This window comes from Mchenga conophoros, linkage group LG7, assembly GCF_057382185.1.
Source record: "Mchenga conophoros isolate Kocher_MC1m ecotype Shallow Benthic linkage group LG7, M_conophoros_male_GT1.1, whole genome shotgun sequence".
NCBI classification, from domain to species: domain Eukaryota; kingdom Metazoa; phylum Chordata; class Actinopteri; order Cichliformes; family Cichlidae; genus Mchenga; species Mchenga conophoros.
In genome coordinates this window covers 27,915,495-27,928,070 of record NC_140532.1, presented here as the reverse complement: position 1 = coordinate 27,928,070, position 12,576 = coordinate 27,915,495, and the positions used below count along the sequence as shown (strand labels likewise).

At 38.7% G+C, this 12,576-nt stretch overlaps 2 protein-coding genes across 4 annotated transcripts in view; one reads left to right on the top strand and one right to left on the bottom strand.

Moving 5' to 3' along the window:
• cadps2 (Ca++-dependent secretion activator 2) overlaps window positions 1–12,576 on the top strand; it is a 184,743-nt gene that overhangs the window by 145,536 nt on the left and 26,631 nt on the right. For all 3 annotated transcript variants that reach the window (XM_085283227.1, XM_085283229.1, XM_085283226.1), the window contains 2 exons: window positions 385–540; window positions 2,149–2,296. In XM_085283227.1, coding sequence (XP_085139353.1) covers window positions 385–540; window positions 2,149–2,296 — 304 coding nt within the window. The remainder of the gene's footprint in view (window positions 1–384; window positions 541–2,148; window positions 2,297–12,576) is intronic.
• LOC146570291 (zinc finger MYM-type protein 1-like) lies at window positions 3,983–5,844 on the bottom strand. Its single transcript, XM_085283231.1, has 3 exons — window positions 5,317–5,844; window positions 4,778–4,892; window positions 3,983–4,570 (listed from the first exon to the last, which is right to left on the bottom strand). Exons 1-3 carry the CDS (start codon window positions 5,754–5,756, stop codon window positions 4,043–4,045), a joined length of 1,083 nt encoding a protein of 360 aa, XP_085139357.1. The 5' UTR covers window positions 5,757–5,844; the 3' UTR covers window positions 3,983–4,042.

Genomic DNA, 12,576 nt, shown 5'->3' with positions numbered 1-12,576 from the left:
AAAATAAAAATACAGTCAAGTTAAGAATGACCATCAACAGGAAATGTGGATCACTGAAATTAAGTTTGCGGATGTAAAACATGTATTTCATTAAAGTTGTTTATCTGGTACATTATGCTGAAAATAATTTATTCTAGTAATCGTTGTTAAGTTGGCTTTCAGTCTATCCACTGAGATCACTGAGATATCCACTTCATGCTCTGTTCATAGTCTCCTGCACTTCATACACCTTTTTCTAAATACAGTACTACAGAGTTGTTAAAACAAAAGTGAATTATAAAAGAACCTGTTGGGCCAGCGGAAAACTTACAAGCTTGTTAGAGCTTGTATTCATTGTCGTTGGAGTCCATTTCAGTTATTAACCCCCCTCAATCTTTCACGCAGCAATGGTTCAGCTACCTCAGAGGATTTGTTCTGGAAGCTGAACACTCTACAAATGTTTGTGATGGACCTTCACTGGCCAGAACCAGAGTTTGCAAAGCATCTGGAGCAAAGACTCAAACTGATGGCCAGTGACATGATGGAGGCCTGCGTCAAAAGGTCAGACTGCACAAACACCTTTAATTACTTCATAGGAAATAGATAAACATGATGCATGATAGGACCTGCTTAGACATAAGCTATATTACCAGAATATTCACTCATCTGCCTTCATATGCATATGATTTTGAGTGACATCCTAATTCATAAGGTTTAATATGACGTTGGCCCATCCTTTGCAGTTATAACAACTTCAACTCTTCTAGGAAGACTTTCCACAAAGTTTAACAGTATGTTTATGGGAATTTTTGACCATTCTTCCAAAAGTACATTTGTGAGGTACTTAACCATCAACAGGAATGGCTCCTGAAAGCGACCCATTCTTTCACAATTTTTTGTAGAGACAGTCTGAATGCCTAGGTGCTTAATGTTATATACCTGTGACCATGGAAGTGATTGGCACACCTGAATTCAATGATTTAGATGGGTGACTGAATACTTTTGGTATATATGGAAAACATAATATCAGATATTAAAGATCAGATTTAATTTAGGAGGATGTTGTCAGACAATATGAAGTCACAAACAGATGTGTTATTCTCAGTGGAAAAAGATGGGAATTTGATGGAACTTCGAAAAAGAAAGCTCATGATGGCTACATCCATCACTTTACAAAAACGTTCAACTACTTCACAAAAGTAAAATTTATGATCTTTAAAGGGACATGAACCATGCAATTTAAAAAGAAGTTTGATTTACATTTATTTTTTTCTGTCATTTTGTCTTATTTTTCCCTGCACATAACTCAACTGTTGGCAGTGATATTTATTTTTTTCAATACTTATTTATTGTAACTCACTGGGCTCTAAGCAAGTGAGCAATATGGCGAGAGGCTACTGCACAATCCTGGTTTCACTTCTACCCTGGGACATCTCTTGCATAAATGTAAAATAAATATTTCATATCTTGTCAGTAGATCTTCAAGCTAGCAATAATTAAACCATTACTAAGAAATCCATCAGTTGACCCAGCTGTCTTATTAAAGGCCAATCACCAGCCTTTTGTTTTTTTGTTTGTTTTTTGTTTTTGTTTTTGAAAAATTAGTTGTAAAATGGTTACTGAACATCTGCAGAGGAATGGCTTATTTGAAGAGTTTCAGTCAGGTTGTGAAGGTTATAAATGATCTTTTTATGTGGTTTGAATCCTATCTATCTAATTTCTTCCTGTTTAAAGGGAGTTTTTCTTTTCCACTGTTGCCAAGTGCTTGCTCATAGGGAGTCATGATTGTTGGGGTTTTCTCTGTATTATTGTAGGGTCTTTATTTTACAATATAAAGCACCTTGAGGCAACTGTTGCTGTGATTTGGCACTGTATAAATAAAATTGAACTTAATTGAATTGTGAATGAGGCCTAAATTTCAAGTACTACCTTCTATGTGTTCATCGGATTATTTAAAAAGATAGAAGACAGCATTAAATGTATATAACCAAAAAAATTTATTACCTGATAATATAAAAGCTTTTCTTTTGAAAAGTGCTTTACTTCAGTCGATCATAAAATGGCTAAATTGTTTTAGTTTACCTAAATGTAACCATCCACAAACATGTGTCACTGCTTAATGGAAAAGACTAACACAGTTTAAACATTTTTTTCTGTTTTGTCCTGTAGAACAAAATCTGCATTTGATGCCAAAATGCAGAAAGTGTGTAAGTCAACAGACTCCCTTCTACCACTGTCAGTTTGCACCATGTTCAACGTGCTGATTGATGCCAAAAACCAATGCTCCAAACTCTGTGTGCTGGACAGCGAACAGGAGGTAAACTATTTATAATTGTAGTTCTGTTGGATCAAATTTACATTTGAAGTTATTAGCCAATGACAAAAGGGGTTATTACTGTCATTACACTTAATAATATAAGAATATATTGTTAATATGAGAAAATCTCTGAAAGAACATTTTGCATTTTATTAATGTAATTCTTTTTGTGTCCTCCTGTGGTTTTCTTTAAAAACAAAAACAAAAAATAAATAAACAACAGTCTGCCACTTTAATATGCTTTCTTACATATTATAATGATGGGATTGTTAAAAGTTTTTTCCTGCTGTGACAGAAAAATCACTTTGGTAGTGGCTCCAATTCCAGTCATGCTGATTTTACTTTGAAACCAAGTCATGGTTTCAGAATGAACGCGTGTTGGCTTTATTATCTTATCCTGTGTAATGTGATGTTAAATTAGTGACTTTGTTGGGCTAGCTGGTGAGTTTCGGTGGCTGACTAGCCAACTGGAAACATGTTTGATAGCTAACGGTGTCCTAGCCAGGTCAAAACCAAGTGTTAAAAACTAATGTAAACGTGCCAGTAAAGTTCCTCTAATAGCCACAAGTAAGTCAGCTAACAAAACGTGAGTCACCAATCCACTCATGTGTTATAATGTCCAATTTTACCTCAGACATAAACATATTTACAGTCTGCTACAAAGTCGTTTTGGTCTTGGTGGATAGTTTCCTTTATAACAGTTCTAAGTGGGATAATTTAATTGAGTTAATTCAGATGCTCAGTTTAACCATGTCCCAGCTCACTTGCAGAAGTCACTCTGAAATTTACTGATTGTGATCAGAAATGTCTGTGGAAAATTTAGTCCTGGTTTGAATATCAGATTAAATCACTTATTTAGATGGCTTTATTTATATTTTTCCATTTCAATCTCACAGCTCACCATCAATTTTCCCTACAGAGTGAAAGTGAGTGAGCTTTTAACAAACCTTAGCAGTCTTTTATTTCTGGCTTTAGTCTGAAAAGGTTGAGTCAAATTGTCAGATCAGCCACTAAAGTTTTCTACCAAACACCCAGCAAAAGGGAAGTTCAGGTGTATTCATGTTCACTTGAAACTGTCAGAGGCTATTAAATGGATAACTGTGGAGTCTGTGTGAGGCAGGGGCCTTGGCATCATGAAGAGCAAAAGCCTTGGCTGTTGGCAATCTTGACAGAAAGCTAGACTCACTGTTCTCTTAACCTTAAGCTTCCTCAATTCTTCAGCTTCCACCAGCCCTCTGCTGTTGAAAAACATCTCCTGTAATTTTTTTTCCAGCAGACACACAATAAATTCCTGTCTGCATCCTTTGTATACCAGCTTTGTAAATAACATCTACTCAGACTGTTACTGCTACTCTGTTTCATATTTTCAAGTTTTCATGTTCAAGTAATTTGCAAGAATGTGGGGCATTTCCAGTGGCGGCTCCTGAAAAAAATCTCAGGGGGGGCAATTTTTATGATATCGACTAAAATGACCCATTTAATGAGTACATCAAACAACACAATTTTAATTTAAATTTAAAATGAACAACCATATTCTGGCCATTTGTATAGATTTGTAAAAATGAACAACCATATTCTGGCCATTTGTATAGATTTGTAAAAATGAACATGAACAGATTTTTTTTTTTTTGAATGAATGAATGAAAAATAACTATTGAAAACAACAACTGTAAACTGATTGGGGGGGTGGGCTAAAGAGAGAAAGAGAGAGGGATGGAGAAAGAGAGTAAATATGGTTAAGGGTTCTTATTTGTACAAGAACTTTGCTCGTCTGTCTTTCTGAGTGGCAAATTTCTCGATGACCCTGGTGTTGAAATCAGGAAGTTCTTGTGTGAGTTTTTTCTCTATGGACAGCATAGCCAGAGCGTTGAGCCGATCCTGAGCCATATTGTTTCTCAGGAAAGTTTTTATCCTCTTTAAAGTAGAGAAACACCTCTCCGATTCTGATGTTGTCATTGGTGTGGTGATGAGGATGTTAAGAAGACTTACAGTTTCGGTGAATGTGTCTTGAAGGTTGTTTTCCATCAGAACCTGATAGAGCGCCAGCGCACCACTACAACTCTGAAACTCCTCGTTGTCGTAGATCAGGGACAGTTCTGTTTTAAGTCTGGCTTTGTCCAATGAGGGATAGGCTTCCACTGTGGTTTGTAGTGCTGCATCTGGAAAATTTTTGCTGTGTTGTTGGAACAAGTCTCCTTGCAACAGAGTGGCGCTGACAAGGTGCTTGGTGAAAGAAAACCTCTCCTTGGCATGGCTCATAATGGTGTCGCACACCTATCCAATAATATATAATTGGTAAGAGTTAGATTCAGTGGTAAGACTTTGGCACATGTCTCATGTTAATCATTATTCTGAAAAAAAAAATCTGTCCATAACAAAACAAAACAGTCATGACCACTATATCAAATGACATCTGACAGCATCGTCATTAGATTTTATCTGATGATCCGATTTAAATCAGACCAAGCAGCTAGTGCTTACCTCCAGTGCCAAATGGTGTTGCCTGTCTTCCCCCAATGTTCTCCGTCTCTTTGTGGGTGGGTCTTGAACAGGTCCCCTGTACTCCTCATCCACAACCAGATTAGGAAGTGCCTCCCTGATCCAATACATAAGTTTCATTAATGGCTTCTGAAAACTGAATAGGGATATATTAACCAAACACAAACCAAACAAAGGTTGTGTTCTAATTACCGGGAATTACCGGATTTAATTAATAACCAGACCTGGTTTAATGGCTGGGGGAAAACCAGTGCAAGTAAATAAAGGCCCTGGCCATAATTTCAGGAAATAGCCTATGGTATAGGCTACATCAAATCATTACTGGGAATATACTTCATCAAATATACTTAATCAAATATTTTTCATAAAATTACTTCAAAGGCTGATATAAATCAAAATTATCTGAATTCCATTAAACATTTAAGTCACAGAACACAGAATATATGCAGAGAATTTGATAGAATCTATGCATAGATAATTAACATTTATTCTAGGTTACATATTTATGCTTTTATGCCTACCTGATAGCCTGCATGCGGCTGATGAATGTCTGGGTGATCCCTGCGATGGTGACAGAATCGATGTTTCTCTTCTGTAGGTGGTTATACAGCATGTCTACATGTGGCATTATCTTGTGAAACAAGGCCAGGAAAAAACAGAAAGCTTCGTCTTCCAGCATTCTCACGAAACCACCGGCATCTCTCTTTGTAGGGGCATCAAATCCTTCACTGTTACGGATGGTCTGAAAACACCTCACCAGATCGTCTTTATGTTCATACACTGTATTCACAGCACGACTGTTGAAGTTCCAACGGGTTGCCGATGCACTTGGAAGTCGGTGCGCCACCACCTCGTCAAGCACTGCAGTCCTCTTGCTCGATTTAGTAAAAAAAGAAGCGAATCCTGCTATGTCGGAAAAAAAGTGACTGATTTGAGGGATGTGGGAGGTTGCTTGTTGCATTACCAGGTTTAACTGATGGGCATAACAATGTACGTAGTGAGCGTTAGCATAAATGTCCTGTATCTTACGCTGCACTCCTCCAGTGGTACCCCTCATTACAGCGGCCCCATCGGCCCCTTATAGCTCACTTAGGCTACTGACTGAGGTAAAATTCTAGAACAGCAAATCTTCGCGCGTTTTCTGCAGGGGCGCAATTTTAAGCGCCCCCAAACCGTTTAATTCAGCGACGCTGATAGGTCAAATATTTATTATTTTCCCCTGGCAACCATTTAATGATAGGCTATTTCGCTGCATATCAAGGGCGCTTTGACGAGCGCCCCAGAAGAAGAAAAACACCGTTTGTTGGTTGAACTTTAATGAGTCAGCTGGTGAAAATGTTAAAATACGCCTGGCTGTATATGGGCACACACATAGTAAAACTATCATTGATGAATTTTTTAAAAATATATATTTTTACTCCTCCACATTTGGGGGGGCGGAGCCCGAGCGCCCCCTATGGGCCAGCCGCCACTGGGCATTTCATTATTGTTTCTGTAAATTTGAATTATTTTAAATTTAGAAAAGGAGGATTTTCTAGAATTTGCTCATTGGTAAATGAGTTGTGATTAGCAAGCCATTAACCAATAAGCTTGTAGTTGAACAACCAGAGTCAAACCCCACTCACAAAACACCAAGATAGCAACAGCATAAAGACTCTTCTTGAGTCTTCAAAACAGGACTTAACAAACCAGTGGGTCACATTAGGTACGTCCATTATTTATACCGTCTGTGTTCCACACCAACAATCCATTTAGAAAACATGAAAATGAACAGCCTTGGTCTCCTGTTGGCAATTGGAGTTCCTTCATCCAAGTTCAATTCATTTCTGTTCAGTTCAGTCTTATTTATATAGTGTCAAATCACAACAACAGTTGCCCCAAGGGGCATTAATATTATAAGGTAAAAACCGTACAATACAGAGAGAACCACAACAATTAGATGACCCCCTATGAGCAAGCGCTTTGGTGAGTGTGAAAAAGAAAAACTGCCTTTTAATAGGAAGAAATTGCTGACAGTATCAGGCTCAGGGAGGGGCGGCCATCTGCTGCAACCGGTTAGGCATGAGGGGAGGAAGACAAGACAAAGACACCCTGTGGAACAAAGTCAGAGATTAAGAATAACTAATGATTAAATGCAGAGTGGAAACATAATTTGATCAGGTATTTGTATAGTATCAAGGGAGACAGGTTGGACTCACACAAAGGGATAAAATACGGTGCATTTATTGGTAACACTTTTAAAATGATTAGAAAAGTTTTGAATGTCCCAGGAAAGGTGTGAGCTGAGACACATGAGGGTACCTTCATCTTGCGTGCCAGTGTCAAATGGAAAGTGACAGGGTGTCTATTTCAAAGTCCTTTAAAGTTTCCTAGACTTGATGTGAAGCAGGATTTTTTTGCAGACACATAGTAAATGGTTAATGGACTGATTATTATAAAGCACTTTTCTCCTCTCCTAGAACACTTTACACAATATGCCACATTTACCCATTCACTAAAGCACTCAGAGCAACTTGGGGTTAGTATCTTACCCAAGGATATTTGGCATGCAGACTGGGGGAGCCAGGGATCAAACCACCAACCTTTTGGTCAGTAGATGGCCTGCTCTACCTCCTGAGCTACAGCCACTGCAACCAAACCTTCTGACATGATTGGTTGGATGGCGCAGGGATGTAGTGTTGATCAGTCAGACGATTGTTTTGTTCCTTTGTTCTCAGGAGGGTTAACCTCCACAAACTGCAACAGCAACAAAGTTGGTGCTGCATAGAGGGGACAGAGTTCAACTTTGACCGCAAGGCAGAGATGAGGTAACCGATTGACGCTTTGAATGATGAAAGTTTGGTGGTAGAGGAATTGAGGAATTATAGGCATATTCCGTACATTGAAGCTGTGAACTTCAGGTGGATGAAGCGATGCAGTGGAGAACTGCCTACAGTTCCTGATTGGCACGCATGGTTTGATCATTTGTCTGTGGGTGGAAATCAGCTAGACTAACCTGCGTTCCGAGTGCTGAACAGAATTCTTTTCTGACACGTGAGGTGCACTATTGGCCAAAGTTGGAGACAATCTCAGAAAGGATCCCATGTAACCTGAAGAAGTGCTCTGTAAGTAACTGGGCTGTTTCAAGGGTGGATAAAAGCTTGGGCAAAGCAAGGAAATTAGCAGCTTTAGAAAACCAGTTAATGATGGTGAATTACCCGATGAGGGTGGAAGGCCAGTGATGAAATCCAAAGCGATAATGGGACAATGGGCAGCCAGGCATAGGAAGAAAGAGTCTCAACAGCCCAGCAGGTGGCAAGCTCAATGGCTTATTCTGGCCAAAAACCGATCAAACAAGGACATACAAACATCTTTTGCCAAAGATGACCACCAGAACAGAGGTTATAAGATAGATATTGTTTCATACTAGGCAAGGCAAGTTTATTTATATAGTACAATTCAACAACAAGGTGATTCAAAGTGCTTTACAGAGACATTAAAAAACAAAAACAAATAAAAAGCATGATTTAAAATTGAAAGTAAAAAAAGTAAAAAGGAAGGAACAGTATATAAAATCAGTAGTTAAAATTTAAGTTTTGAAATTTAAGCTTAAAAGTGTGGATTTGGTGTTTTATTCAAATTCAGCTGAGATCAGGTGAGTCTTCAAACTTGATTTAAATAAACTGAGTGTTTCAGCTGATCTGAGAACTGATAACACAGGACAGAGGCAAGAGGGTTTCTTCCTCTGAGATGAAGAGCTGCAGCAAAACATTGCTTAGGCTGTCTAAAGATTCCTGAGCTGTGGGTTTCCACTGGAACGAGACCTTGTCTGAGGTGAGATTTATTAGAGGCAAGGCAACATTATCGAAGTCCCAAATAAATCTACGATCTACAAAGACTCTTGTAAGGGACGGGGCAGTGGGCTCTGTGCTTATGTCCTTCAGGACTGGTGCCGTAGCACTAGAATTATAGACAGTCACTGCTCACCAGACTTAGAGGCCATGTCCATTCAGTGCAGGCCCTTTCATCTACCTCGTGAGCGAATGGTAGCCATAATTACCATCGTTTATATCCCCCCAGTGCTACCATTTGCTCAGCACTCAACCATCTCCAACTCATCCTCAACAAACCGCAAAGTGAGCACTCGGAGGGCATCCATATTGTTTCTGGGAACTTTAACAATACACCTTTGAAATCTGTACTCCCCAAATTCCATCAACACGACACTGTGCCAATGTGTACAATAACATCAAGCAGCCCTACAGAGTGACACCCCTCCCCCACCTGGGGCGATCTGACTACCTCTCTCTCTCCTCCTTACACTTCTTACACCCCCTCTAGGAAACAAACCCCTCTGAGTACCTGGGTCATTAAATGGCAAGATGATGCTCTTTTCCAGCTACAGGATTGTTTTGATCTGATGAACTGGTCCATCTTTGAACAGCAGGACCTGGAGACCTTCACTCAATGACAGTGACCAAAACCATCCAGGTTTTTCTTAACCGAAAACTTTGGATGACAAGTGAAGAATAGGCTCTGATCAAAACTTGAAACTCAGCCCTCAGGCTGAGGAACAATTCTCTGGACAACACTGCCAGAGCCAGCTTGAAGGGACGGGCATCGAAGAGGTCAAGGAGGACCATAGGAGGTGGATAGAGGTCATTGACAACAACCCTTCCCATGTGTGGAGAGACAACCATACCCTCACCATCTACAAAATCCCCCTACAGCATTCTCAAACTTGCAGAGGAGTTCAACGAGTTTCCTCAGTTTGAGCAAATCCAGGCCAAGACTTCTCACCACTCCATGACAGGTAAACCTGAGCAGAGGGAATATACAGGTAAGTATTGCTTTCACAGTTTAGTGGAAACATTAACTCGAGGCTTGGAGCTGGGTGGCACTGACTGTTGCAAGACAACAATCCAAGTAAGACTGAAAATCTGCCACTCCCTTAAGAAGAGACCACAGAAAGGACATCAGGAGCAGGAGCGTGTCTCTCCAAAAGTTGATTCTGTTCATCTGGACGTAGCAATTTGTGGGAGAAACGTTTCATCACTCGTCCAAGTGACTTCTTCAGTCTCAGCTGACTGCAGGTTTCCCCAATCTTATAAACAGTACATTTGCATAATGACTGAAACCAGCCCACTGAAGGAACAATGGGCTGGGATGTCAGTTCCTTAATCTTAATTATGCAAATTCTCATGACCATTGATTAACAACCACTGACCAAAGCCCACTGATCAAAGACCACTGATCAATGGCCATGAGGAACTGACCTCCCAGCCCATTGTTCTTTCAGTGGGCTGGGACTTCACTTGGATGAGTGACGAAACGTTTCTCCCACAAAACGCTACGTCTAGATGAACAGAATCAACTTTTGGAGATTTACTGACCTGGATGATTGAGCATGCATCAAGACGTACAGGTGCGTGATTAAACCAGGTGTCTGGACACAGAAGGCGAGATACCCTGGAGAGTCCTGCCTCTGTACCAAAACCAGAATACACAAATACACACGACAGAGGAGAGAGAGAGAGATAAGAGGTGGGAAAGACAGAAGAGCTAGTCGACCAGTGAGTGCAGACGGACCGTCACAGTAATAGAGAACCAAACGTGGTGAAACAAAGAACATCGATTCTGACTTCTGATTTTCTCAAAATGTATGTTATTGTCTACTGAAAATTACATCTCCAATAGTTTTATTATTAATTTAGCCTTAGACTTTTAATTTATTGAATGGAGACCTCAGTGAAAAAAGTTAACTGACCATTTTCTGTTCCTTGAGAGGGACAAATTGATTATATATTGTCCTTGAATCCTGGGTTTCCAAACACAGTGAATGTCAGTTTGACATCAGATGTTTCAGTCAGTTTTGTCAGGATTTTGAAGTCTGCCTAAATAACTAAATAACCTTGATGAAGAAATAGAACATTCTCTGAAGTTTTTAAGAGGAAGAAATTCTTTAAAACTTTTCTACAGCTTACTGGTTTTACATGTTTTACTTGTGTCGTTGAGTGGTTGCAAATATGACTGAAGAAAATTGAATACCATGGTCATGTTGAGTTTTGTGGCTCAGGATTGTTGCAAATTCTCAAAACTACTTACTTGAAATATTTCATTGAGTGTCATAATAAAATGTGCCAATATTGTTGGACAACAGAACTTTGAAGATGAAACAATTGCTTCAAAGTAAACTATAGAATAGAAATGAAAATTAGTTTTATCTTAAAGGACCGAGATTGCTGAAGAAGTTCATCAGCAGTTCTTGGGAAACCTCCACAAAGTTACTTTCAATGATGACAGCGTTGCACCATCTCAGATCTGGCTCATCAGGCTCATTATGAATGAATGAGAGAAAGACTATTCTGCAAATTGTCATAATACCCTTATGTCTTTAAGCCTCACCCAACAACTTTTGCTGTGTAGGATGTTTGAAAGCTCTATTGTTTTAGTTACAACCTTATTTTTGTTGTTATTGTTTAGAGAACAAACAACAAATGGATCTGAATGAAGTCATGAGTTGAATCACACAGCTGTCAAGTTTTGTAGTAGAACATGTTGGGCATGCTCTGTTTAAACCCTACACTGAAAAAAGATCAAAGGTACAATATAGCAAAACCACTCAAAATAAATTGATAAGGTGATAGTTATGGCTCTTCTCCATACAGTAGTATTTCTTCCTCCAAACAAGTTGTAAGGGGTACTCCACGTTTTGACCTGCCAGCATCTTTGCTATGGTGAGAATAAGAACGTAAACTGTACATCAGACTGACCTAAGTAGTTAGCACATTTGGTTTTAGTAATATTAGTTATTTTTGCAAGAGACTGATTTTACAAAACAAGAATTCTGACTTTCAAAGACTCGAACAAACAAATTTGCAAGGTTTTTTCAAAAGAAGACTAATTCTGGATTGCTGCCATCTTTTGCTTTAACTGAGTAGATGTGCAGCAACAAATTCCTCCAAAAAAGTTCTGAGATTTCTGTACACGGTCCTATCACCAAAGGTTAACCTCTCATTGCTCTTTCCAGCTGATGTCACTCACCTAACAATTATTCCTATCCTTTTTCATTACTTCTGAATTCTATATTAACTCCTTCCAGTTAAACTGAAAGATTCTACTTTCGTATAATGTCTCTACACCATGAAAAGCATTTTATCAAAAAAAGAAAAAAAAACAAGTATTATTCTGAGGCATTTGTTTTTTTTTTTTTGAAAATAAAACAAGAAAAAATGTTAAACTTTGTGGACATTGTAAGAAGGGTAAGAACCTGTGGGCAACTGATAAAAGAGGAGGACATCTTACTTTTACTCCATGGTCTTTTATCAGAATCTGAATCAGTCCAGCTGCTACTGCTACAAAAGACTGCTACATTTTATGTTGGGGGTCAAATTGACCCCAGGAAACAAAACCTTCCAAACATGACTGCCATATAATTGAAATAACTAAGTAAAATTAAATGTAATATTTAAGTAGTAGGTATTTAATATGCAAAATCGTTGAAGTTGGTCAAAAATAATAAGATGAACTAATTCAAATGGAAGAAAATGTTAGATGAACTTAAACTGTTAAAGTTAGGACTGTTTAAAAAAAAAACTTTACAAAACTTAATTTACTTAATTATTTTGAGTGTTTGGTTTAAAGTGCACGCAAACAGTTTTCAAGCCATATTTCCAACTTGGGAATTAAAAGATGGGGTTGGAGTTCATTTACACCTACTTTTCTGGCTGTTATGTTAATTATGTTATGAAAAGGCCACAAGCAGTTTCAGTGTCGTCATATGCATCATCTGTTTGACATGT

What these genes read in the sequence shown, in the direction of transcription:
- LOC146570291 (XM_085283231.1), bottom strand. Translation starts at nt 5,756, where the DNA reads ATGCAACAAGCAACCTCCCACATCCCTCAAATCAGTCACTTTTTTTCC. An exon ending in AGCCGCATGCAGGCTATCAG is followed by an intron (nt 4,893 to 5,316) that starts GTAGGCATAAAA and finishes GTATTGGATCAG; the next exon opens with GGAGGCACTTCCTAATCTGG. An exon ending in AACACCATTTGGCACTGGAG is followed by an intron (nt 4,571 to 4,777) that starts GTAAGCACTAGC and finishes ATTATTGGATAG; the next exon opens with GTGTGCGACACCATTATGAG.